Below are 23,542 nucleotides of genomic sequence, written 5' to 3' on the forward strand. Positions count from 1 at the left end.
TTAGTGCTAATTAGCTAGCATGCTAACTACAGGAGCTTACTGTGCCTTGGTACAGGCTCACAGAATAGTCGGCATGGCTGTAGACATTTTTTATAACAACTGGCAAACGTCCTCTGCTGATGAAGACCAGGACTGTTTTCTAAAATGCTATTTCCAAGGTCAAAAGTGAAATTTGAACCTCAGTACCTTCAGTATTTTTTTTTTTTTGACAATGGTATTATCTCTGAAAAATGTAATGTACAGCACCAACAGTTAGTCCTGACACTCACACAAAACACTCACAGAAGTCTACATCAGCATCTCAAAAGCATGAACAGCATTCCCAAACAGGCACAATAACTTCAGTGTGTAGCAAGAGCGATGTAGTTTTATTGGTCTTGAGTTAATTATGCTGAATGGGCAGCTAGAGGGACATTCTTTGTGTGCGCTGCTATGCATGATTTCCACAGGACACAAGAACTCAGTTGTAATGTGAGAAATGAAAATAATCACAATAAAATGTCCACATTGGAATCAATTAAAAACAAAAGGGGGAACAAAATTACTCCATAATTTAATAATTTTCATCCAGTAAACTAAACTAAGGGTTAAAAATATTTTCTTAAAAACAATAACAAGAATGCTAACAAAGAGTAAAGATCACAGAGTCAGGTTTTGTTTGGTTGAGAGAAGAATAACGGTCAGAGGCACTGGTTTATGAGGGTGAGAAAGCTGCCTTCTGTAACTGGCAGGAGGACGTCATGCGTCTTTCCATTGAGTATCAGAGAAGAGAGCTTCCTCTGTAAGGACATAGACATACAGACACAACACAAGCAGAGGTATGGCCAGATCTCCACATTCAGAAGAATCAAGAGTATCACACTCCTGATCATTACAGTAAGTCCAAGAGGAGGGAATCCTCCCCTAGAAAGAAATAGCAGTTTGAGGTCCAACTCTTCAGAGTAATCATGTAGTGACAGGGTAAGCAGTTCAATGGCACCCTCTCTCTGTAGAGCAGAGTGCTACAATTAAATATCATGAGTGACGGGGACACAACGTAATGAGGAGACAGGCATTAGGGTAAATGAGAGAGCCTACAGCATCAGCTTAGACAGGACTGAGGTGGCACAGATGACAGGTAAAGAGACAGAGTATAAGGTATTTGTGACTGGAAGTGTCACAGTCCACATGTGCAATTTTTTTTTTAGCTGACAGCAGCTCTGGCGGTGCGCCACCAAAAACTGCAGATTCCACCCTCTGATCCTAAGTCAGTTTATTTTTTATCACATCCTCGGTATGGGATGCGATAAAGGTATAAGAGGAGGAGAAGGAGGGGCGATTTGCTCGTTCACAGGTCATTCGGGTTGACGATGGTGAAGTCAGAGTCCTTGCTGTGGGTGGAGCCCTCGTCTGGACTGGAGGAGCCCGAGGTGATGCCGGCCATCAGGGGGTCGCTGAAGGTTCCTGCCGCGCCCTCAGGCTCCATTCGCACCAAGCCGCGCCCTCGCCTGATCGGTGGGGTGCGCTCGGCTGCAGCTCTTCCTCCTCCTCCTCCTCCTTCAGCAGCCGGCAGGTCTCCGTCCTGGCACACGAGGATGTAGTCATCCCAGTTCTTGCCCTCAGAGCCGAGTGAAGACGCCACCTGTACACAAGAGAAGGTGGGGGTCATATCTTTTTCTTGTGTAAGCAAAGATTCTGTACTCCTACTTTAAAATGACTTACCCTGCCTGATGGGATAGTTTGGATCTTTGGAAGTGGCGTTGTATGAGCCACCTGAAAACAAATGACTATCAGTATAAGTGTACGCCGTTTTTAGAATAGTTTTGCTGATGTCAGACAGCACTTTCCAACAGGCAACTGAACTGAAACTCATCTATGTTATGCTCAAAGCCACCAGACTCCTTTGAGGAAAACAGTAATTTTACATCGCAGAACACAGGAGCTGCTGGTCTACCACTGCCTCCATTGGTTAGTTTGTTTGTGTTACTGTAGGACTTTACTGAATCCAAACTAACTCTTAAAAAGACCAAAGTCATGCAATAACACAAACAAACTAACCAATCAAGTTAGCGGTAGACCAGCAACTCTTGTGTTCAGCAAGGTGAAATTACTATTTTTGTCAATGGAGTTTGGCATTAAAGAGAGCATAGATTCATTTCAGTTTTAGCTCAATTCCCAGACAGAAAAGGCTGTCTGATGTCAAGGTGAAGCAGTGAAAATATTCTAAATATACTGTACACTTAAACTGATGTTGATTTTTTTAGATGGGCCTTTTATTTCTAAGTGGCTTGAATATGTTTTGCTGCTGCCCCCGTCCACAATAGTGCATTGATTAGCTTCTGAGGCAGTACTCTTGTCTGCTTCTCCAAAATGTGGGCGCGTCATACCTCATACAACCACACTTAATACAAACTATCCCTTTAATCAGTGCAGTGAGTGGGAGTAGAAGGTGTGTACAAAAACCAAGACTGTAAAACCCCTTTTGCTGCTTGTTTGGCCCCAAAGCTCGATGTATTCAAATGCAGCAAACCTCAGACTTCAGGGGAAAATGTGTATTTTCATTATACAGTTGCTGTATAATGCAGCATAATTCTGGATTTGATTCATTCCTAATGGGATAGCTTTAGCGGCCTAATCCTGCAAATACTACAATTTGGGTAAAAATTGGATCATTTTTGGATACAGGGTACAGTTTGTGGGCATGGAAATGATCGGATTTAAAGACACTGAACACTGGATCAAAAGGTCAAACCATAAAACCAAACAACTGAGAAATAATCCCATCAGAGATGAGTGTTGTAGTTAATACCGATACAGGTGCAGAGCTCTAATTCCAGCAGCCTAAAGAGGACTGATGGACAATTTACCTGTTGCTCAGGTGGGGTCATCGCCTGCTCCTCCTCTTCCTCCTTCTCATCAGTGCTGACACTCCCGTCCATATCGGAGTCCCGGATCCGCCTGCTGCTTCCTTCTTGCTGGTGGTCACCTTGGTGACTGTTGGCGCTCAGAGCAGTTTCAGCAACCGCTGTGGAGGTGTAGTGATCATCAGCGATGGAGATCTCCTCATTCTCCTCGGCCTCCAGCTGGCTTTGGTTGAAACGCAGTGCCCCCTTGAGGATGTCTTTGATCTGAAAGGATCCGGGACATCACGTCAGTGTTAGACACAAACAGTGAAAACACACACATGTAAACAGAATATAATTACAAAAACACATCACAAACCTAATGTGCACTTGCTCTGACTCACTTGTTTTAGTCCAGCTAGTGACACCAGGACCTCATCCTCTTTCTCCAGGTTTTCTTGGAGAATCACTTCCTGGATTTTACCTGAGGAGACACAATAAGCCATCACTCACTGAGCTACACAACCTGCCACAACATTCCCGAAGCAGCACTAATGAATTATGAATGAATAACTGTAACAAATAGGAGCCGCATGTTTTGATACAGAGAGCTGTGTCCCAAAAATCCCCTAATTGCCACCTAGTGTACTATATTCTCTCAAAGCAGTGCAGTGCTCATAGCATGTCAACTAATTTCTTCCTTAAAAATAATGTGCTCCAGAACCACGGACAGAAACACCAAAATAGATCAATAAATATCTATAAAAGCACAAAAGAAAACAATAAAAAACAAAAGTAATCTCTCTCGATCATCACTTGTGATGCACTAGAACTGTGTGGTGGTGTCGACACCCTGCCCTCCGCCTATATATTTCTCTAATTTTGCTGTGGTCGGCACATTTCTGGGCACTTAAACGCCAATCACTAACAGCGCCCAGGTGAGATCATGACTTTATAAAAAGGTAGTGACCAAGTGTAGCAGCACACATCCAAGAGGACGCCACGAAAATCCTGGATACACAACTAAAAAAAATGCAACTACAGGCAAAATGCCAACAGGACAAAGATTGTTCCAAAAACAGAGTAAATCTGGGGCTGACTTTCACTCTCATTTTCGCTGAGGAGCACTGAAGGAGACAATAAAGAGCGATTTGAACAAATGTTTTAGATGGTAAAAAAAGAACGTGGGGCTTTGACCATCTGTTGATCGTGTACATTTCTAGTTGCTGTACTCACAGATGTGAGTGTTCATCATCTTGGCACAGTATTTGCTCATAGCCTCAAGGTCATTGATCTGGCCCTGAAGGAATGACACCTGGGCCTCCAGGTCCTCGTCCTGTTGATAACACACACACACACACACACACACACACACACACACACACACACACACACACAGGTCAGAAAGAGGCAATAACAGCAAGGGGGGACAAAAGAAGCTTGGTAAAGAGAGCGACAAGAAACCCACAAAGGAGGAGGGATTGGGGTTGAAACTGCGAGAGAGACATGCAGACAGTCTGTCAGCAGGTGGAACAGCTCACCGACTCTTTCTTGCCCATGGTCTTGCTGTGGGAGCGAGAGCGAGTGATGTTGAAGAAAGACTCCTTCTTGGTGGCGGAGAGAGGTGGAGATGAAGTGCTGACATCGCTCCCTCGGGAGGGGGGAAGAGGCGGGGAGGCGGTGGATTGAGCTCGTCCACCGGAAAGGCTTTCTATGCTGGGAGAGGAGCTGACCGTCCTAGAGCTTTGGCCTGAGGACGGGACAGAAGGATGGCGGACAGAAGACAAAATATTAACACAACAGGAATGTGCACAACTTATGTTACATCTTAGAATCTTACATATTTTTACGACACCATAATACTGCTCAGGCATGGACGTTCATTCCCGACCTTGAGATCGGTATGTCTCATAAAGAATTTAAGCTCAACCCTAACCCACCAATTAGCTCTCGTGGTCCTCCACTGATGGAGATAATGAGATGCGGTTAAAACCTTGAAAAAATGACTAAGTGGACTCTGGCTTAACATGTTTTATTTTATCACATAATACTGCTGTTTAGGAGGTTTAAAAGAAGATGCACAATAAAAGTTAAGTAAAAATAATGAGACATTCTGGGTCTTTAATACCTAAATTAAGTAGTAGTAAAAGGGTACAACAAGAATATGAAGCCTTGAGCATGCAAGAACTGGAATAATTATAGACTTTTATATTATAATCAAGAAATTGTTAAATATAAAAAAGCAGGAATAAATGAATTATTACATTTGCAATTAAATGATGCATTAATAATTGAATTTTAAAATAGAATAATTAAGTAATTTAACTTTTTAAATGTACTTTTTGAAACTACATTTACACTTTGTTTTTCTCAGTCTCCTGCTTTCACATGTGCCATTTTGGTTTTATGATCGCTTTAATTAAAAGCAAACAAACAAACAAGCAAAAAAATCAGTTTTAAATTTAAATCTATGTAAGCAGAGCATCAACAGGAGCTCTGATTGGCCAGATGTTTTATGTTGGCGGACGTCATTGTTTTGAGTTAAACCAGCTGTCTGGTTGAGTTAAACCAAACAGCTACTGTCGCTGTTCTGTGAATGATGCCTATTAATTAATCATTTAAATGCAAATTTATTTTATACATTTATTATTATTATTATTATTTTTAACATTCATCTACTGTTTCTGATTGGAAATTATTCAAAGGCTCCACAGAAGAACGACAAAAGGGAGCCATGTTTCTTTGCATTTGTCTTCGCAAGGACAAAGAAAACAGGCAAACTTGCAAACACATGACACACAGGAACATTTACAGAAAAAAAAGAGCACACAGACACACACACATGACAAGCACATGGTCAAAGCAATGCTGACAGCAGATGCCACAATCCATCCATGACATTCATGCCATCACTTTGATTTTTCCCTGATGTGGCAAGCTGTGATCTCCCTCTGCTGGACACAATCTGCTACTACATGCTCTGGACACTGATGTCCGTCTACTGTAAAGTGAACCTCACCAGCTGCTAATCAAGCAGCAGGAAGAGTGACTGTCAAACTACGTGTGCAGACATGCAACGGCAGCAACACAAGCACGGACGAACAGCGGGGCATGTCACACAAGCGGTTGCCATGGTAGCAGTTACCTTGTGTGTCAGTGTGAGTCTGGGCTGGGAGAGCGACCTGAGACACTCCACCTGAAACTACATCTAACAGACAGGAGAGTCATAGCTGACGCTGCCACACCCACACCAACCAATGAAAATCTGCACTAGTGTTAATCTGCACATGCAGCTGATTCACCTGTTACAGTACAGCCAGCACAAATGCAAGTGTGTGTGTGCGCTCTGCTGCTCACCTTTGCTGAGGTGGACAGGCATGCTCTCGGACTTGAGCAGGCGGTAGTGCTGAGTCTGGGTGTGGCTCTGGGTCTGGAGTGGGGCGGGGCCTGGTGGGGGCTCAGCTAGAGGGTGAGGCAGGGTGGGCGCTGGCGCCGATGCAGGGGAGGTTGAGGAGGACGAGGAGGAGGAGGAGTGTACCTCGCTGTTGATTGGTGAGATACCGCCGGACCCACTCGATATTGCCGGCGCGATGAGCTTCCTGCCGAAGCTCAGCAGGCTGCTGGAGACCTTGTTGATGTTGAGGGGGGCTGTTTTTGTAGAACCAGAACTGGAAAGACAAAAAGTGCATTAGGGTGAGAGAGGAAAATCAAAATACCTGTGGTATTGCAAGTTTAAGACCTTTATCTACAAATAAATAGTTGTCGCTGCCTTCCTTTTCCAAACCACACTTCAAGTGTTCAGATTTTTTTCCTGCCTTCCAGGCACGATTTCCATTTTATGTCTGTAAAGGATAACGCTCAACTTGCAGAGACTTGAAAACTGTGTGAATCATTTCCATCACAATGAACAATTCAAGCACCTACACTTTTTTGGGTAAAGTTGTATCGCAACGAAATTGCAAGCGCATGCCATTAACAGTGCATTAATAGGCTCTTCTTCTTGGCACTCTCAAGTTGTGAGTGTCAGAACACTGTGTTCTTGAACAAGACAAGTTTCAAAGCAGCTCCTGCTTTCTGTACACAACAACTTTGACTTAAAAAATAAAGACCTCAGTGTTCACTATGGTGATCTCGTGCAAATTCAGCGATGAAGTGGAAGTCAGTTTAAAATTGGGTGGTAAGAAATGGTGTGTTTTTTCATCAACAAAGTAATGAATGTTAAAATCTGCTGTGGATTCAAGAAAAGAAGCCACCTCCGTTCTCTGAAGGATGAAACACAAAACTTTTTACAACCACTTTAACGTTGGGAAGGGAATGAGTGTTTCAAACCCCAAGTGAAGCTTGGAAGTATTTTCAGATAAAAGTGGATGATTTAAAAAGATACACTGACTTCTGATCTTTGAGAGAGGAACAGTTGTGTGTGTTTTACCGTGACTTGTTCATCAGGTCGGCTCCCCTTGTTTTGTAGTAATCCAGATTCTGCTGAAACTGGTAGTTGACGGGACGTGGATAGTTCTACAAGAAGACGGAGAGAACAAAAACATTTTTTGTCTGTTGTGCGTGATAACTGAAGTCAACACGTAAACATAAAAGTGGTGCATTTCCGACACCGTGCGTGCATGCATGACTACGTAAACAAGCAAATTCGTGTGCCTTCGTCTTTCTGAGTCAGTACATATGAGCAAGAGCCTCTTTCCAGCGACCCCACTCACCCTCCTGTCATTAGGGATGATGCCCCACAGGTGTAACCGTGATGTCGACGTGCAGTGACACGGCCGTTCACCTGGGGGAAACGCTGTCACGTTGCATCAGCACCTTCCTGGATATTCATCCCAGGAGAGTCGTGGACGGGAGTGTGGCGAGTTGTTGTGTTTGAGTGCATGGGTCAGTAAATTTAGAGGAGGAATGAAAGATACCGGGACAGTGAGGCGTTACCCAAGGTCAAAGAACCGGCGATGACAGATTTAACATCCATACATCAACAGCTGGTTTTCATATAAACGTGTGATCCTGCTGTGTATGAGGAGGTGTAACAGGGAGTGATAAAAGATTAGGTGTGTGTGTTGTTACTAGGATGAGAGAGCAACAATGAAACAAGTGTGTGTGACAGTAAGAATATGCTGTCGGCTGCTATTTCCAGAACACATATTTTTGCACTTGAGCATATTTTCTCATTAACCAAGGTACCATAAGTTCTCAAGGTGTCGACACCTAGTCTTGTTTTCACTCTAACAGTCTTGCAGTCACAACGGTCTAACGTTGCAAATAATAATTACACCATCGTTATAGGAAGCAGCTACTATAATTAGGCAACAACATTTCTTCATGTTCAGACTTGCGATTTTCTCACATGGGCCACATCACGGCTTGTGGCTCTACTGAAAAACATACCTGTGCACAAAATGGGAAGTGGCATCTAACTGAAATCCAAAAAAGCAGATTTATACAGCTATAACAAAACTGGATAAGACATGAGGATTTTGAAATTGAAGCCACTTAATAAGAATATGTAACTTATGGCAAGATGTAATCCTTCGAGTTGGCCTGATGCAGCCCTACAATAGTGTAATCATTTTGTCAGCTATGATTTTATTTCGTCTTAATCCTGTGTCGAATGTCTTTAGTTAGTCTCTATCATATTTAGTCAGCGTCATCCTGTGTTTTTGAGCCAAGTTTTAGTTGACCGAAAGTCAGCTTTTAGTCTCATTTTGGGTTTCTCTTGACATCAGATTATATTAAACAGTTCAGTGAATGTAGCCCAGCCAATCACCTCTTTTCATTCTCCTAATCCCTGTTGTTGTCACGGTTAACTTTAACTTATGTCAGTTACAAGTGCCAGAAGGTTCTTCAAAGTCCCCCTGACTGTGCTCATTGTGCGCTGCCATTGTAGTCCTGCACAGGAATCTGAACTGCAGCACTGAGGGAAAAAAAGGTTAATTTTTAGTTAGTAAAGTTGCTTTTTTAAACTACATTTCAGTCTTGTTTTTTTTTTCATCAACAATATTGCCTGTTGATATAGTCAAAGTTAGTGTGTAATGATGCTGGTGCCGCCTCGTCATCGACTCTTAGTCACGGAAAAAAAGGTCACTGACTAAAACATTTTTAGTCAGCTTGCGTTAATGAAATTAGCACTGATTAGATATGAGGATTTTAAAAATGAAGGCTCTGAACTGTATATGTAATTTGTGGCAAGATGTGATCCTTCAAGCTGGCTTGATTCAGCTCTATGTTACGCAAACCTTGAGTCAAAAGAAACGTATCCTTTGTACCTTCAGTCTTTTTTATGTCCAAAACAAGGTCACTATCTAATAAATTCCAGCCCCAATTATTTCAGGGTCACACAATGTTGACAGACAAGCTCTACAACAAGGATGTAAAGGGATCTATATTTTGAGGACTTGAAAAAACAGGGGCTTAATGATTGGTCTATATACCAGTGTACCTGGGGAGAACTTTTTTTTCCTCGTGAGCTGTGTTGTGCTGTTTCGAAGTCATCTTGCAGAATGTGTTACTTCATATTTTCTGGTCAGTGTGTGCTTTCTATTTGTAAGTCATTATGGGTAAGATACTCAAACAGTACTAGTCCCAACTTTAATCTCTAATATTTTTTATATGTTGCAGGTTTAATAAGATTAAAAAAAATAAAAGCTTTATTACCATGTATACAGCACACGGTATATAGAGGCCTCGTCATTGCAAGTAAATATAAAAAATATACATATATATCTATGCAAATTCCTCTTTTTTATTAACTGGACTGCACCTGTGCTTTATGTATTTCCAGTAAGTGAAGCACCATTGAAGTGTGAGGAACTGAAATATTTGCGGCCGATCTTCAGTGAGCTTTTTATATTTTCAAACCTCAGCATGTTCTTTCACAGTGCAATGAGACTTTTTGACCTTCACTACACAACTGTTGTTTGAGGATTTCGGTCCAGTGTTTTAAGTGTGGGTTAAGTGTTTCACTTCTGCAAATCTTCTCCTACTGCAACTCTGCAGTAAACCGGAGAAATCATTCTGTTAACATAGTGTCTCCTCTGCTGTAAGAACCGAAGAGTAAAGAAAAAGCAGGCACATTCAGCCAGAAATTCAAGCTCCGGGATTTTTTCCCCCTCATTTCATTTTATGCGTAACATTTTATGTGTAGCAATCCTTTCTCTTCCACATTTGAACTTGTGACAGGTCAGGCATAATCAAAGTGTGAGATATACCACAATGGGACTTTCAGGGAAACTGAAGAGTAACACAAAACACTACCACGAAACCACATTAGCTGTACACAGATGTACAATAATTTTCAAATTAATTATGCTCGTGCGGTTGTTTGCTTACTTTGGGATCTCGGAGGAAAAGAGCCTTTTGCAGCAGGGAGTTGATGTCTCCTAATGGAGGGTAGTGCATTAACAGGCCCAGGCAGGTCTGAAAGTTACTGGCAATGACTGAAACAGACAGAGCAACAATTGCAGTGTTAGTGATGCTGTGATACAACCGCAGAATTCATCCAAATATAGTATGTTATTGCATTTGCACGGTTTCAAATTTTGACAAATTTCAAAATTAGCCAGAATTAATATTAATGTGTTAAGAGAATGCATCTGACTTCATAAAACATACTGTATATGCTTTCACAAATAATCTCAAATGGAGGAAATACTGCAGCACAACGCTGCTACACCATGAAACTTGGCAAGCACTGAGCGACCAGTCCTACCCACAGCTGCACTACACTTCATCCAGCACACAATCGAGTGTGTCAAAAGTGATTTTCTCTAAGTGTTCCCATCTATCCTCGCATTTCTTCTACCTTTAGGGTACCCTTCAGAGAAGCACCTCCGTGATGAACAGCTTCCTCTTTGTTCCAAGGACACTTAGAAAAGTTGTAACAGCGCTACAACACTGCTGATCAACTATCAAAATATCGTTTGTCTTTAATGTTTGCGATGTATAGCTCTGTATTTCAGTTTTAAAGACACTTAAGCAGGGATGATGTTTGCCAGCAATAGAGCCTAAAGCCCCATCCTGCCTGTGTGCATGGCAGCAAACATCTATGGTATTCTATTTAAAGCAATATGACTCCATCTGATTAAATGAAGTGGAGTAAATCACATTCTTCCACTTAAGTGTTTCTTATGAAGTGACATGCTACAAAGACAACACGTGGCGTTATTGGATTATTTCAGTAATAAATGGAGCGTACGAGCATCTCGGATGTAGAGCAGCATGGCAACAAAGACGTAGTCCACCAGGTCCAGAGTGATGCTGTCAGCAAACAGGGCGTCCCACACCACCAGCAGGTCCTGGAGCGGGAACTCGCGGCCGAACAGCAGACGTACCCACCGGCTGTAGAGCAGACAGAGAGACAGGGTAAATGTATTTGTGTACAGCTGAGAGTCGAAGCATCAGACGCACTATATTAATGGTGTAAATACTGACATGCCGTAGATTTGAGGGGCGATCTCCAGCCGGTTGAGGTGCATGTGCAGTTCAATGTCATGCTTCTTCACCAGCTGGTCCTGGATGCGGTTGACTTTGGTGACTATGGCAACAGATGGCCCAGAGTCCTGGGGCCGTGCGAACGGGATGCTGGTCAGCATCTCTTCCTTACCCTGGGACAGCAGATCATTATGTAATTAGCATATCATTATGTAAACATTCATTAGCAGCATCTGTGTCCAACATTTAGTGGTTATGTTATGTTATCTTCTCTCTAGAAGGCATAGAGTTGTCTCAGTTTGAACAAAAATATATTTTAAGTGAATGTGCAGTTTGTTCTACTTAGATATTGAAACATTCATTTGAGTTATAATCTATGACTTTTTAAAATCACATCCAAACTTTGATACCACACATGGTCAGCTGTTTTCAGTAATAACCACTCAATCTTTTTACATTCTATAATGACCTTACGGTTTAGTAGTTTAGATTGTAAGTGGCGGAGTCCGCCATTCTGATGCTGGATTCAAATTGCCTACCTAAGCATGAAGGATTCACAGGAAGTCATTATTTACCGTTATCTGAGCGGTATTAGACTGCTAATGTAATCCCAGCTATTCCTACTGCTGCTGCTGGTTCAATTTGAAAGCATCCAATTGGGAAAACATGGGACCGCCAGGAAAGGCACGAATTTGTAAATGCAGTTATGTATCAAAAAATGCATTTACAAAGCCAAGTAATGGGCATTTCTGTCATTTTTTTGACAGTGAATCAGTTTTAAATATGGAAGGAACAATGAAACCAGAGGCAGCAGTCACAGTGAGCTGTTACACTCCTTCCTGTGCACTGCTGTTGTGTGGAAAACTATTTGCATCATGCGACTCATCAAACCAGATCATAGTTGCAATTATTTTCTTCATAACTTCTTCATAAGTACATCAAGTGTTTGTTTGGCTGCACTGTAAACAGATATGCCAAAAGCTCCTCTGTTGTATTTTTGACAAAGTAGCTGCTTAAGGTGCGTTTGCTGAAGCTGGACATCGCACTTGCCAGTTCCCCGGTAACTAAGGGTATCGTCACATCAACCAGGACTGAAATCTTGAGGATTATGACTTAAGGTGTTAATAGCCTTCTGTCAGCATGTATAATGTCATGTCTTCTGTGCAGTCATTATGGTGCAATCAGCTGATATTGTGTAACACCACTCTCAATCAATTATTGTAATTACGATGTCAAAAGCAGTCCTTCAGATTAAACTGACCTTCCTCACTTCCCTCTCAAAGCTGGAGAACCACGGCTCTGCTGTCTCCATCAGCTGCGAGAACAAGGCACTACAGACAGAGGTAGGTGTGTGGGTGTGTGTGTGTGTGTGTGTGTGTGTGTGTGGAGGGGAGACAGAGAAAGGAAGGGAAATAATGAGCAAACAAAGAAAGGACATGTCGTGAGATGGAAACACACATGTAAACCAACCCCAGTTATTTGAAAACTAATGAAATTTCTGAATATGAACACTTGTTATTGGTCCAATATTAGGAGCGTACTCACTAGGCATCGTGCTCAAGGTACGCTGGGTTCAACAAACACTTCATCTCCTCACTGTGGAAAAAGAAACACTGATCTTTCCCCAAATAGATACAGAAATATTTCTGGCTTCTGACTAGAGCAATAGCTACTGAAGCACAGACAGGTGGAGGGTGCACTTTCACAGCTATGAGAAACTGACCTGGGGCTGGCCGTCTCGCTGGCGTGCTGGAAGGCTTGATGGTCACAGTGCAGCACAAACACTATGGGAGCCAACAGCTCGTGCATCCCCTGCGGACAGAGGAGAAGGGAGCATAAGACGTAAAGGGCAGGGGAGAGAGAAATGATGGTTCATTTGTGGTCAGTCTTTCTTTAATAGTGATGCACGAGGTTTCTAATCTGTGATGACAGGTTTAATTTAGATATTGTTAGCCACTGCCCAGCCGTGTGTCACTTCCAGTTTGCAAAAGAGATGCTGTACTGGCCGTCTATTCATTCGCTGGCACCTGTTACAGACACTGATAATGATTAGGTTACAAAGGCATTTTATTCTTTTGTCTGAGCTCACTGGGCACTGAGAAGCCCACACACGTGCACTCACACGCACAGATATGCCTAGATTATCAACACAATGGCTCCGTAAAAAAAAAACCCCAATCAGAGACATGAATGTTCAAGAACCTTTAAGAGAAAACAAAGATGTTGGACTTTAACTTTTAAGCTCTGCGAATGAACTGCTGGTACAATGTGTCAGTCCTACTGTACCTGTTTATACAGTAACTGTTCGTTCTCTCTGGCGTAACAGAAGAGAATGTCCGTCAGCTTGGTCCTCACATCATCATCCTGGAAATAACGGATCTCTGGGAACCTTAAGAAAATAGAATGAGAAAAAAGGAGCTGTTAACTTCCCGGTGGTGCCAGAAAGCTGGTGTTCAGTATAAACTAGAATTACCACCTCAGAGTTGGATGCCTCGACGCACCAGTCAAGCTGCACTTACAATTCACATGCATGTCTGTGAAAACATGGACGCTTCACACACAGCTTCCCTCTGGCAGCACAGAAAATCTATTTCAAGTTTCAAGGTGGGCACCCAGGATTGGTGTCACCAATTCAGCATCTGACCAAATGTCATCTCTTCTGTTCCTGAGGTTTGACGCTGAGTAAAGGCCAGAAAAGTTAACCTTTGACCTTGTGGATAAAAAATGTCATCAAGTCATCATTTGTGTGAAATTCTGTCCTTATATAGCAAAATAATTCTTGGGTTATGACCAAAAAGTAACATCAGCGATCTTGACCTCTGACCACCAAAATATAATCAGTTCAGTTGAGTCCAAGTAAATGGTTGTGCCAAATTTGAAGAAATTCCCTCAGGGTGTTTGTGAGAGAATAAGACAGATGCAAGATTACAGTGATCTTGACCTTTGACCACCAAAATGTAATCAGATAATCGCTGAGAGCAAGTGAACGTTTGTCCCAAATTTGAAGAAATTCCTCAAGGTGTTCATAAGATATTGTGTTCACAAGAACAAAACAGACAAAGTCACAGTGACCTTGACCTTTGACCACTATTCAGTTCATTGTTGAGATCTTGAGATATCATGTTCACATATGACGCGGACAGACGGACAACACAAAACCTATCGCCGGCGTGGAGGCATAAAAAAGGGGGTTGTTAACCTCACGTCGATGCCAGAGAGCTAGTGTCAGGTAAACAAAACTTCATTAAACTCATAAAAAAATGACAGAATGATAGTGATACTGACGTTCTCATCACATCCTGCTTGATCATCCCCTTCAGCTCTTTATCCTGGAAGAACTTGTTCCACAGGCTCTGGACAGGACAGGGAAAAATTAAACATAGGCATAAAAACATGATTCAGAAACTTGTAATTATTAGGGACGGTGACCATACTGTGAGTGACTGGATAAAACAATTAAAAGAGGATAAATAAATAAATCTGCAGCTGTTCAAAGCAAAAACGTATCCAACTCTAACCATGATTGATGAATAAATGACTGACATGCTATTTACAGAGGTGACCAGACCCTGGTAGCTACTTACAAAGTTATGACTTTATTCTTGACATATGCTGCATTGTATCCTTAGCTGCAGACAGTTTTTCATGTTCAGCTAACCTGCTGTGTACTAAATAAAATACTTGCACTAACAATTAATTTGAATGAATCAACTTGAAGTGCATCAATTGAATGCTGTCTCTATTTTCTCTGTAATTAGCACCAAATTACATATTTTTCTTTCCAGGATATGTCCTAGGAACTTTTCTAGATTGGCAAAAACAGCTCTTGTTTACGCTCTGTTATTATCAGATGGCTTCCTGAGTGCATCACAACAAAACATCTGAAACTACAAAGTGGTAAAGCAGCAGGCAAATTAATTGGGAGGTGAAAAATAAATGGGAGGGGGGAAAAAAAACTAAATTAGTTTTTGAGTATTTTTAAACACTTTATTAATTGGCTAATCCAACATCAATTCAGTGGCTTCATAATTACTTTAAAAAACCTGTCAATGAATCAACATTAATGAATCGCTATGAAATTATTGCAGCAACAAAGTCTGGATTTGCATGCAAATATGAAACATCTGATACACAGAGACACACACTCACCCCTTCATCCTGGGACAGCGGGTTGTTGACCACCAGGTCCTGCTGGCCGGCAGCCTTGCGAGGGTTTGTAATGTGCTGGGAAGACAAAAACATCACATAGATGTCAATAACAGCCAATAACAGATCAGTGATCAGTTAATTCCTTAATAGGGCTGCACTGAGAGAGATGCATAACCATGCTGTGACCCCAGTTTGCACAACTATAGCTGCACATACTGTAGGCAGTTATGAGCTCTACATTGTTTTAAATGTGGCTGGAGGCAGAAACTGTGAGAGGTTATTTAAAATAATTAAAAATGAAATGAATAGAATGCAATAAATACTTGATTTTCAATGCCATATAATGCTGTACCAAATGTCTTTTATTTATTTTTAACAATTGAAGCTGAGGTTTTCAAATGAAGCTTGAATGTCTGCCGTCATATTTTATGGCCTCATCATCCTAAAAATGAAATGAAATTAAATGAAATCATCTTTCTTTAATGAGTATTATGTGTCAGTTGCGTCAGCATAAACAGTGCCTCGAAAATACAGGTGCGTACCTCCCTTTGTACGCCACGAGTGTGAGAGCGAACACTTTTTTGCCCTCACTGAAAATGTTTTTGAAAGACTTAATGCCAACGAATATGGATTGAAGAGGAATATTTCATTAGCTAAAAACATTTTGTGAATTTTGGAAATTATTACATCCATTTCTTTTCAATATGTTTAAACTTTTGCTCTGGAGTTATTGGAAATGTTTGAATCACACAAGTTAATAAGGAAATCCTACACAGCCATCACTGGAATCTAATTCTACAAACAGTACTATTAATATTAGTGTAGCTTATTCTCTATCTGCAACTGTGCAGAGATACTGGATTTAAACAGAATGAATAACCATGCCAAAAAAAGAAGCTGTGCAGCATTTGAGTGCTGATTCAGAGTTGAAATGTCAGCGTTATGAAACTTCAAACTATTCGGTATTGCCCAAATTGCTGCAAAGCTACTGCAGCTTTGAGTGTCTGTAGAAGCATTCTCATGATGCTGAGGCAAACGGCCACACAGAGGCGCTCTCACCGTCTCTTTGATCTTCTCATACTGGCCTCGCAGCTCCTTGGTCTTGTTGATCCACTGGCCCTTATCTTCTGGCAGAGCCTCCAGGTACAACTACAGACAGCCAGCACACAGGTTAGTGAACGCTACCTCAATATTTACCCTCTTAGAAGTCATAAACATGCAGACACTTTCAAAAACTAAACTCAAGGCTGCTTTTTTCCACCAAAGACGGACTGCAAGCTGCCAGAACTGCTGTCTTTTCTGCGGCAGGGAAATTGCCAAAGCCCCTTTAATCAAACTCGATAGGACTGCTTGATCCATTTGGCAGTTACCTTCCAGCATACGCTCCGAAAGCGGCTGCTCCTCAGCCGCCCGTTGATGCCTGCCTGCCGGATCCTGGCCAGGTAATTACTGTTGAGGAACAAGTCGTCCCATTCTTTCCTGTGCAGGGGAGGGGAGGTAGAGGACGGGGAGATTTATGAGCTTCTCAACCCAAATTGGGCACGGTGTTCCATCTAATGTGTCATCCAGCAGTAAACCAGGAGGCTGGAGCAGTGAGCTGGGCCAAAAGTTTATGGTGCACCCGCACAAGAAAATACTGGAAACACTCACCTGTATGAGAGGAAGGTTGACTGGGACTGTGAGTAAGTGCTGCTGTCAAGTGATCCTCCTGTTAAAGCAGACACACACGCATCCACAAGGGGGAGATGTGAACAACCAGAGCAAAGATATAACACTAGAAATCAATCTTTTTTAAAGCTTAATAATCAAAAACATAACATCTGACAACTACCATAATAACGATCTGGCCTATTTACTGCTTCCAAGTGACCCAGCAGTTATTTTTGGGGCTTCTATCTCATGCCATGTGGTGGAGCAAAAAGGGCCAGAAGCAGGGAAAGTGGGAAAGAGTAAAGCACCATAGTCTTCTTTGTCTTTATTGGCAGTAATAAGTCTAATTTGGCCTGCAGGTGAACATGCATTCAAGTCGGAGAGCTGTCTATCAACATTAGTTACAGGAGTAGATCATTCCACAGGGACACTCAGCATGAATATTCATCAATTCCACAACATGCCAGCCCCCAACATCTTCTCCCTCTCGCACGTAAACATAAAAACACAAAAACACCCTCAGCCCCGGGGGCGTCGCCTGCCACGTCTGTGACTCACACCTCACAGTGTAGGCTCCAATTTTATTTTTTTTATCATCTCTTTCTATGTAGAATTGCAAGCTATGGTGAGTCTCTTCTACTCTATTCTTTGTCTACTCGTCAGAGCCTTTGTCAGAGCATTATACAGTCTCGACAAGACCGACACACCGGTATCTTTTGAGTCTAGGCACCAACATGTCTTTGCCAAGTTTGAATCCCAGTTAAGCCAGAGAGTTGACGTACTGCTGCGGTTCTTGTTGAAATTATTGAGCGGGTCGAAGCCTGTCTCCTGCTGCTCGTCTGTCTGGAGTGGGTGGCGGGTTTCGAAATTGGGGTGCTGCATGACCGCGACCCAGCCGGACCTGGAGAAAGTAACAGGAGAAACCAGTAAAAAACAAAGAAAATAAAAACATAGTTAAATCACAGGCTAGTACAACAGAACAGCTAGAGACTACAAAAAATACAAACCAAACTTTGGGTAGCTTCTGTCATATTATGCATGACTTTTGAACTCAGAAAACTCCAAATGATAAAGCAAGCTTCCCACTAAACTGACAACACCTTCTGATAGGGAGACTGACCTTTGACCACAGCATGTGCTGACTGGTTTCTCTGCTTAAGTCTTCTTGAGCTGGAGTGTTATTCTGACCCTGACCTCTTCATGACGGGTTGCATGCAAAATCTATTTACTGCAATCACTGAAGTCCCCCTGCTGCTAACATTAAACACAGCTGAACTGTTTTAATCTCTGGACTTACTGTCACAGCCTCGTGATTCTCCTCAGCCAAGACTCCAAAGAAAAGGATGACTCTGCAAGAAGAAGAAGAAGAAACAGTAATGATGAAAATAAACACCTTCAGCAAACAGGGACATAAAAAAGCAGTGTTTAAAGGAGCGACAAATGATTTGGTGTCATAAAATTCATGTGTATTGCTCATTGTGTTGACCAAAACAAACACAAGTTGCTGTTTATTCACCTCTTCTATTTAACACAACTTTGTTGCCTGAAATAAAACACTGACACTGATTGCTGTCAGTGAGGAATCACTTAAATTAACACGAAGCACTTGAGCTGCCTGATGCCCTGCCATGCTCGCTGTGATATATTAAACATAAGCGGTAATGCTAATGAGGTCATTAAGTAGGCAAATTAATGCCTTCATTTCATATTTTGATGTCAACAGACTGGTTGTCACATAACCCGCAGACGGTATTAACGGCAAAGATATTAAGGGGCTATTACGGTTTCAAGGAATTTGTTGTTGCTCATAAAATGAAAATGAAAAAATGTAATCAGATTGTCTTTTACAGGGGGACGCTGTGATGTGGGTGTAAAGTTTCTGTTATATGTTGGGTTTAAGGGCACACAATGTACATGCTTACACAGCATTGTATGGTGTCATTATCTATTGGAAAAAAAAAAAAATCACTATGTCAGACATATCTACTACTACAGTACAGCATGAATGAACAAGCAACAACACGTGGGGAAGAGTTACGCAAAAAACATTTATTAATCTTTATTAGAGCTGCAATGGCCAGTTGCTGTCCATTATTATAAATTAACTAATGGACTAATGTTTGGCTTATTTGCTGGAAACAGCATTTCAAAAGTCAGGTTCTGGTGCTATTATTTGTCTTACATATTAATGGTTTACTGAATATTTTTTGGGCAGATAAAACAAGACATTTGAAGACATCACTTTGGGATCTATTATAACAAGCACTTTATAACATTTTCTGACATTTTATAAGCAAATATTCTATCAACTAATCAGGAAAGTAATCAACAGATTGATCAATATTGAAAACATGTTAGTTGCAGTTCTAATATTTATATTAATGAGCGGTAGGGCTCGACAATTAACAGAATTTATTGAAAAAAAAAACATAGCCTAGTTATGAAACTTTAACAGATCTAAAGTTGCTCATATAGTCAGTTTTCAAAGTAGTCTGAATCACAGCAGCAAGAAACATGTGCACTCATGTACAAGTAAACAGTTAGCCTGCAACAACTCTGACGATCAGTTAACTGATTAAATCGCTTCTCAAGCAAAACAGCAAAATAATCTTTAGTTCCTGCTTCTCAAATGTTCGATTCTTGTATCTGTGAGTATCTTTGGGGTTTAGACTGTTGATCAGACAAAGCAAGACATATAAAAACACCACCCTTGCGCTTTAATTAACAAAACAACCAATTAATCAATACAATAAAAGGCAGATTAAAGAATAACAGTCACATCAGACACGATGCATCGTGAGCGGTAAATGTGACAATTTATATTGATTTAAAAATCAGGTAAACCCAGAGCCAACGTGTCTCCGCCAACTATCAAAGCTATGAGAAAAGTTTAACTTTCTCTGTGAGACATCACTATCTAGGTTAAACAATTCTCCCTCCATTCTTTATCCAGCTTGGGGATTATTCCACGTTTATGAATATGGTTAGCCTAATACACAGGCCTACAGAATAGCACGCTTCCACAGAGCATTATGTTCCTTTTCGCTTTATTAATTGTGGAAATAACACAACAAAAGGCATCTCTTAAACCTATTAACCATGTGAATGGGACACAGCTCGATAAATCAGCTACACGCGCCATCAAAATAGAAATAATTTTATATGCATAATGTATGTGCCTGTTTTCTTAGGAAACATCTGTTCCCCTCAAAGACTAATGCTCTCCTTAAGTCTGAGGGGTTTTTCTCCCTTCCCTCATAAAAAGGATATTATCCCATTAAATAATCGTAACTAATCCACAACTATAGGGAAAGACAGAGGAACGTTGTGAATAGGTATCTCCAATAATAGCCTGTTTTCTTAGTTTTACTTTAAAAGACTGGCATGAAAGATTTATCAAACTCTCTTGAGCGACTACAAATATATCAGCAGTCACCTCGCGCAGAATATCAATTCATATTATCCCTGTCTGACAAAAATTTGCATTGCACAAAGTGTCAAAAGATATTTTGAGGACCGTTTTTCCCTACAGGCCTGCAAACGCATCCAGCGCTTTGTCCCTACTTTCCAAAAATAAAAAGTCATTCTAAACTTTCTAAAGAGGCCTTCTCAGATCTCTCACTGCTCACCGTGCTTTGAGGAGGCACGTCTTGTGTGTGCGAGCCTTTGTGAGTGAATGAAAGCCGATGCGGGCAAAAGACCCGAGGCCTCGCCGTGTTGGCACAGTCTCGCCTGAAGCAGGTCTTCTCTTAGCCTTCTGCTGCCTTCATTACTTCCTCCCGGAGTCGAACGTAAAACGACATCCTAACTTTGCCACATAATAATCAAGGCAAATTAGCTTCTGCATAATTTAACCCACAGCACCTGGAGACACTTCAATAATTCAAAACACGAATCTTTCATGAAATAATCAAATCAATACATAATGAAATGCATAAATAAATCAACAGGCAAATAACACTGCGTCCATCTGTTCAGAGGTAGAAGATGTGTTCCTGGGATTTACAACAACAGCCCGTGAAGCTAAATCCAAACTGTAGCTACATTATCTTGTTACAAACATTAAGATTTCTCAACCACTTTCTTTTTCAAAGCTATCGCCTCGAGCGTGATTTCAAAGGAGGAACACTGATGTTTTGGATTGTGTAAAGCACACTGGATGCACACCAAAGTCAAGCCAGAGAGCCTCGCTCTGAACTCCTTCCTTCAGTGCTCCTAAAGTACATTTCACTTCCCTTTACTTTGAAACACATTCAGTCTGAAAGCAACCACAACTATATTTGAGCCCAAAACTTTCGGTCACTGTTTTCACACTTGATGGACTGTGACGAGGGCGTATCACATTCTTTTGGGTCATGAGAATATTTCAGAGGAGCACATCAGCTACACAGCATGGGGGGATTCACCTTACAGCAGCAGCCAAGCTGACAAATTCACTTCAGCTCCTCTTCAAAATGCAGAGGCAGGTTTTGTTCAACCACATGCTTAGAGATCCCACGTTCAAGCCGAGCTGACACAAAGAAAAGCCTCAGCCCGCTCCGAGCTTATTGGCCTAAAGGCACAAAGGCTAAACTATTCTGAAACTAAACCCAGATTAAATTGTATTAAATGTTTTGCTGAAGTGCCTGCAGAATTTCCATTTAGAGACATCTGACTACAACTGTAACTCCACTGAAATGAACAGGCTGCAGCTTTGTTTTCAGCTCAGGAAAATACTTGAAAATGACCATTAGGTGTAACTAATAAGTCCACTAGTCGTCACTAAACTGAACCATTGTCAGAGCTGCCTCATGTAAAACAGATTCAGAAAGAGAATCAGTACGTGGGCTCTTCAGAGGATGAATATTCAAACAGGATTCTGCAATGAGAGAAGCTGTCACTGGCAGCTACGGTCGGAGCAGCAGATCGCACTTTAGTCAAAGTGAAACAACACCCCAGCTAAACAAACTCACATGCCTCTACTTCAAGCACACAACAAGAGCCCCGGAGCGTTCACAGTCACATGCTTTGCAAGACGCTGGGAACATGCTTGAGACCTTAACCTTGGCAAAATACCATAAACTTGCTGGGACTTGATTCGATTACCAAATGCACGTTAAGAGATTAAACCTGACAGATATTTGTCTGGATACAAAAACTAGAGCAGGGGTCCCAGACCTCCACGTGGAGTCACAAGATAAATCTAAAGGCTCGTAAGATGATCGAAAAGGTTATTTTAGTCTTTAAACCTTTTTCTTGTGAATTGCTGGATGATTTTACCTCTTCAGGCTTCTAAAAAAATCATTAGAGTTGCACACACCTCACTGATTATGCAATGGGTGCTGAGCTCTCATAAGTACACGTTGTTATATTTCAATAGGTCATGAGCCAAAAAGGTTGGAAATCACTGCACTTGAGGAAGACCTGCTGTGCAAAAGAAGAAGCGAAAGACATTTAATCATGCAGAACACTTATTTGCATTAACAGACTGTGACGTTCAGCAAGTATCAAAACACGTCCCCACCACACAACCTATATTCTCTGAACTAGTCAACGCAGACATATGTACAGTAGGAGAGGTCAGCTATCATCTCACAACAGGGAGGTTAACTTCAGTTGTGCACAGCTCTTAATTTCTGCCTGAAGTCAAGACGCTTTTTCCTTGTAACCCAAATAGCCTGCATACACCCAGGCTGCAGTATCCTAAGCACACATACTTGTACTGAACTGGTTCCTGTTAGCGTGGAGAGCTGTGTGAAACCGCATTAACCCATGCAGGCAGGCAGTACTAGCGGTTACCAAACCTCTGCACTGCCTTGAACCCATCACTAAATCTGTCAGGCAGGGTGGGCCAGCCCGAGGAAATAGGTTAAAGGCACACTACAGTAGCAACTTAGTCATTAAAATGGAACAGTTTTAAACAATGTTGACGCCATAAATAACAGCCAGCAGTGACAATGAGTGTATAATAAGAAGTAAAACACATACAGTGTCCGTCTTTCGTACACAACGGGTGGTGACAATCGGGATTATCGATGCGGGCAGGGCAAAACGCCAAACAGCTAAGCTAGCTTGCGGCTAACATTGCTAACTGAAGGCTAAGCTAGCTAAATAAACGCACCATGATACAACTGTAGTCGTCAGCGTTCACTGAACATGAATACATAAGACACAAACAGGTCAGTTAATGTAACATTAGCTGGCAGTTAGCAAGTTGTAACCGACCCGATGCACGGGCCTGTCTTCACTTCCGACACACAGCTGCTGCAGGAAGACACGAGACAAACTTGTAGCACACTCTCACACGCGCACACACAGGCTAATATAAGTGTACGTAATGCCACAGAGTCATCCATAACCCGCCGTGGGCTCTCAGTGTGTGTCAGGTACCTGTTCAGATCACGCAGGACTCCTCATTCTGCTGTATCGGACTCTGTGCTGATTTGTAAACAGTAGCGGGTCAGGCGGATGTGCTGAACGTCAGCTGACTGGTCATGTGACCACGCAGC

At 41.8% G+C, this 23,542-nt stretch overlaps 1 protein-coding gene across 3 annotated transcripts; it reads right to left on the reverse strand.

Annotated features, from left to right (window-relative positions):
* Positions 1 to 347: 347 nt before the first annotated feature.
* On the reverse strand, positions 348 to 23,528 carry tbc1d5 (TBC1 domain family, member 5). 3 transcript variants are annotated; one of them, XM_049601473.1, is made up of 23 exons: positions 23,424 to 23,528; positions 18,352 to 18,403; positions 17,837 to 17,955; positions 17,055 to 17,112; positions 16,775 to 16,883; positions 16,464 to 16,553; positions 15,405 to 15,479; positions 14,541 to 14,608; positions 13,542 to 13,644; positions 12,979 to 13,067; positions 12,801 to 12,851; positions 12,517 to 12,586; positions 11,256 to 11,428; positions 11,020 to 11,162; positions 10,155 to 10,261; positions 7,252 to 7,337; positions 6,180 to 6,490; positions 5,968 to 6,030; positions 4,364 to 4,572; positions 4,059 to 4,158; positions 3,227 to 3,306; positions 2,847 to 3,107; positions 348 to 1,621 (listed from the first exon to the last, which is right to left on the reverse strand). In XM_049601473.1, exons 3-23 carry the CDS (start codon positions 17,934 to 17,936, stop codon positions 1,328 to 1,330), a joined length of 2,640 nt encoding a protein of 879 aa, XP_049457430.1. In that variant the 5' UTR covers positions 17,937 to 17,955; positions 18,352 to 18,403; positions 23,424 to 23,528; the 3' UTR covers positions 348 to 1,327. The 3 variants fall into 3 exon arrangements, with proteins under 3 accessions (XP_049457430.1, XP_049457431.1, XP_049457432.1); XM_049601474.1 differs by having other exon boundaries at positions 17,837 to 17,976; positions 18,350 to 18,403; XM_049601475.1 differs by lacking the exon at positions 5,968 to 6,030.
* Positions 23,529 to 23,542: the final 14 nt, after the last annotated feature.

Source organism: Epinephelus fuscoguttatus, linkage group LG17 (assembly GCF_011397635.1).
Source record: "Epinephelus fuscoguttatus linkage group LG17, E.fuscoguttatus.final_Chr_v1".
Taxonomy (NCBI): Eukaryota; Metazoa; Chordata; class Actinopteri; order Perciformes; family Serranidae; genus Epinephelus; species Epinephelus fuscoguttatus.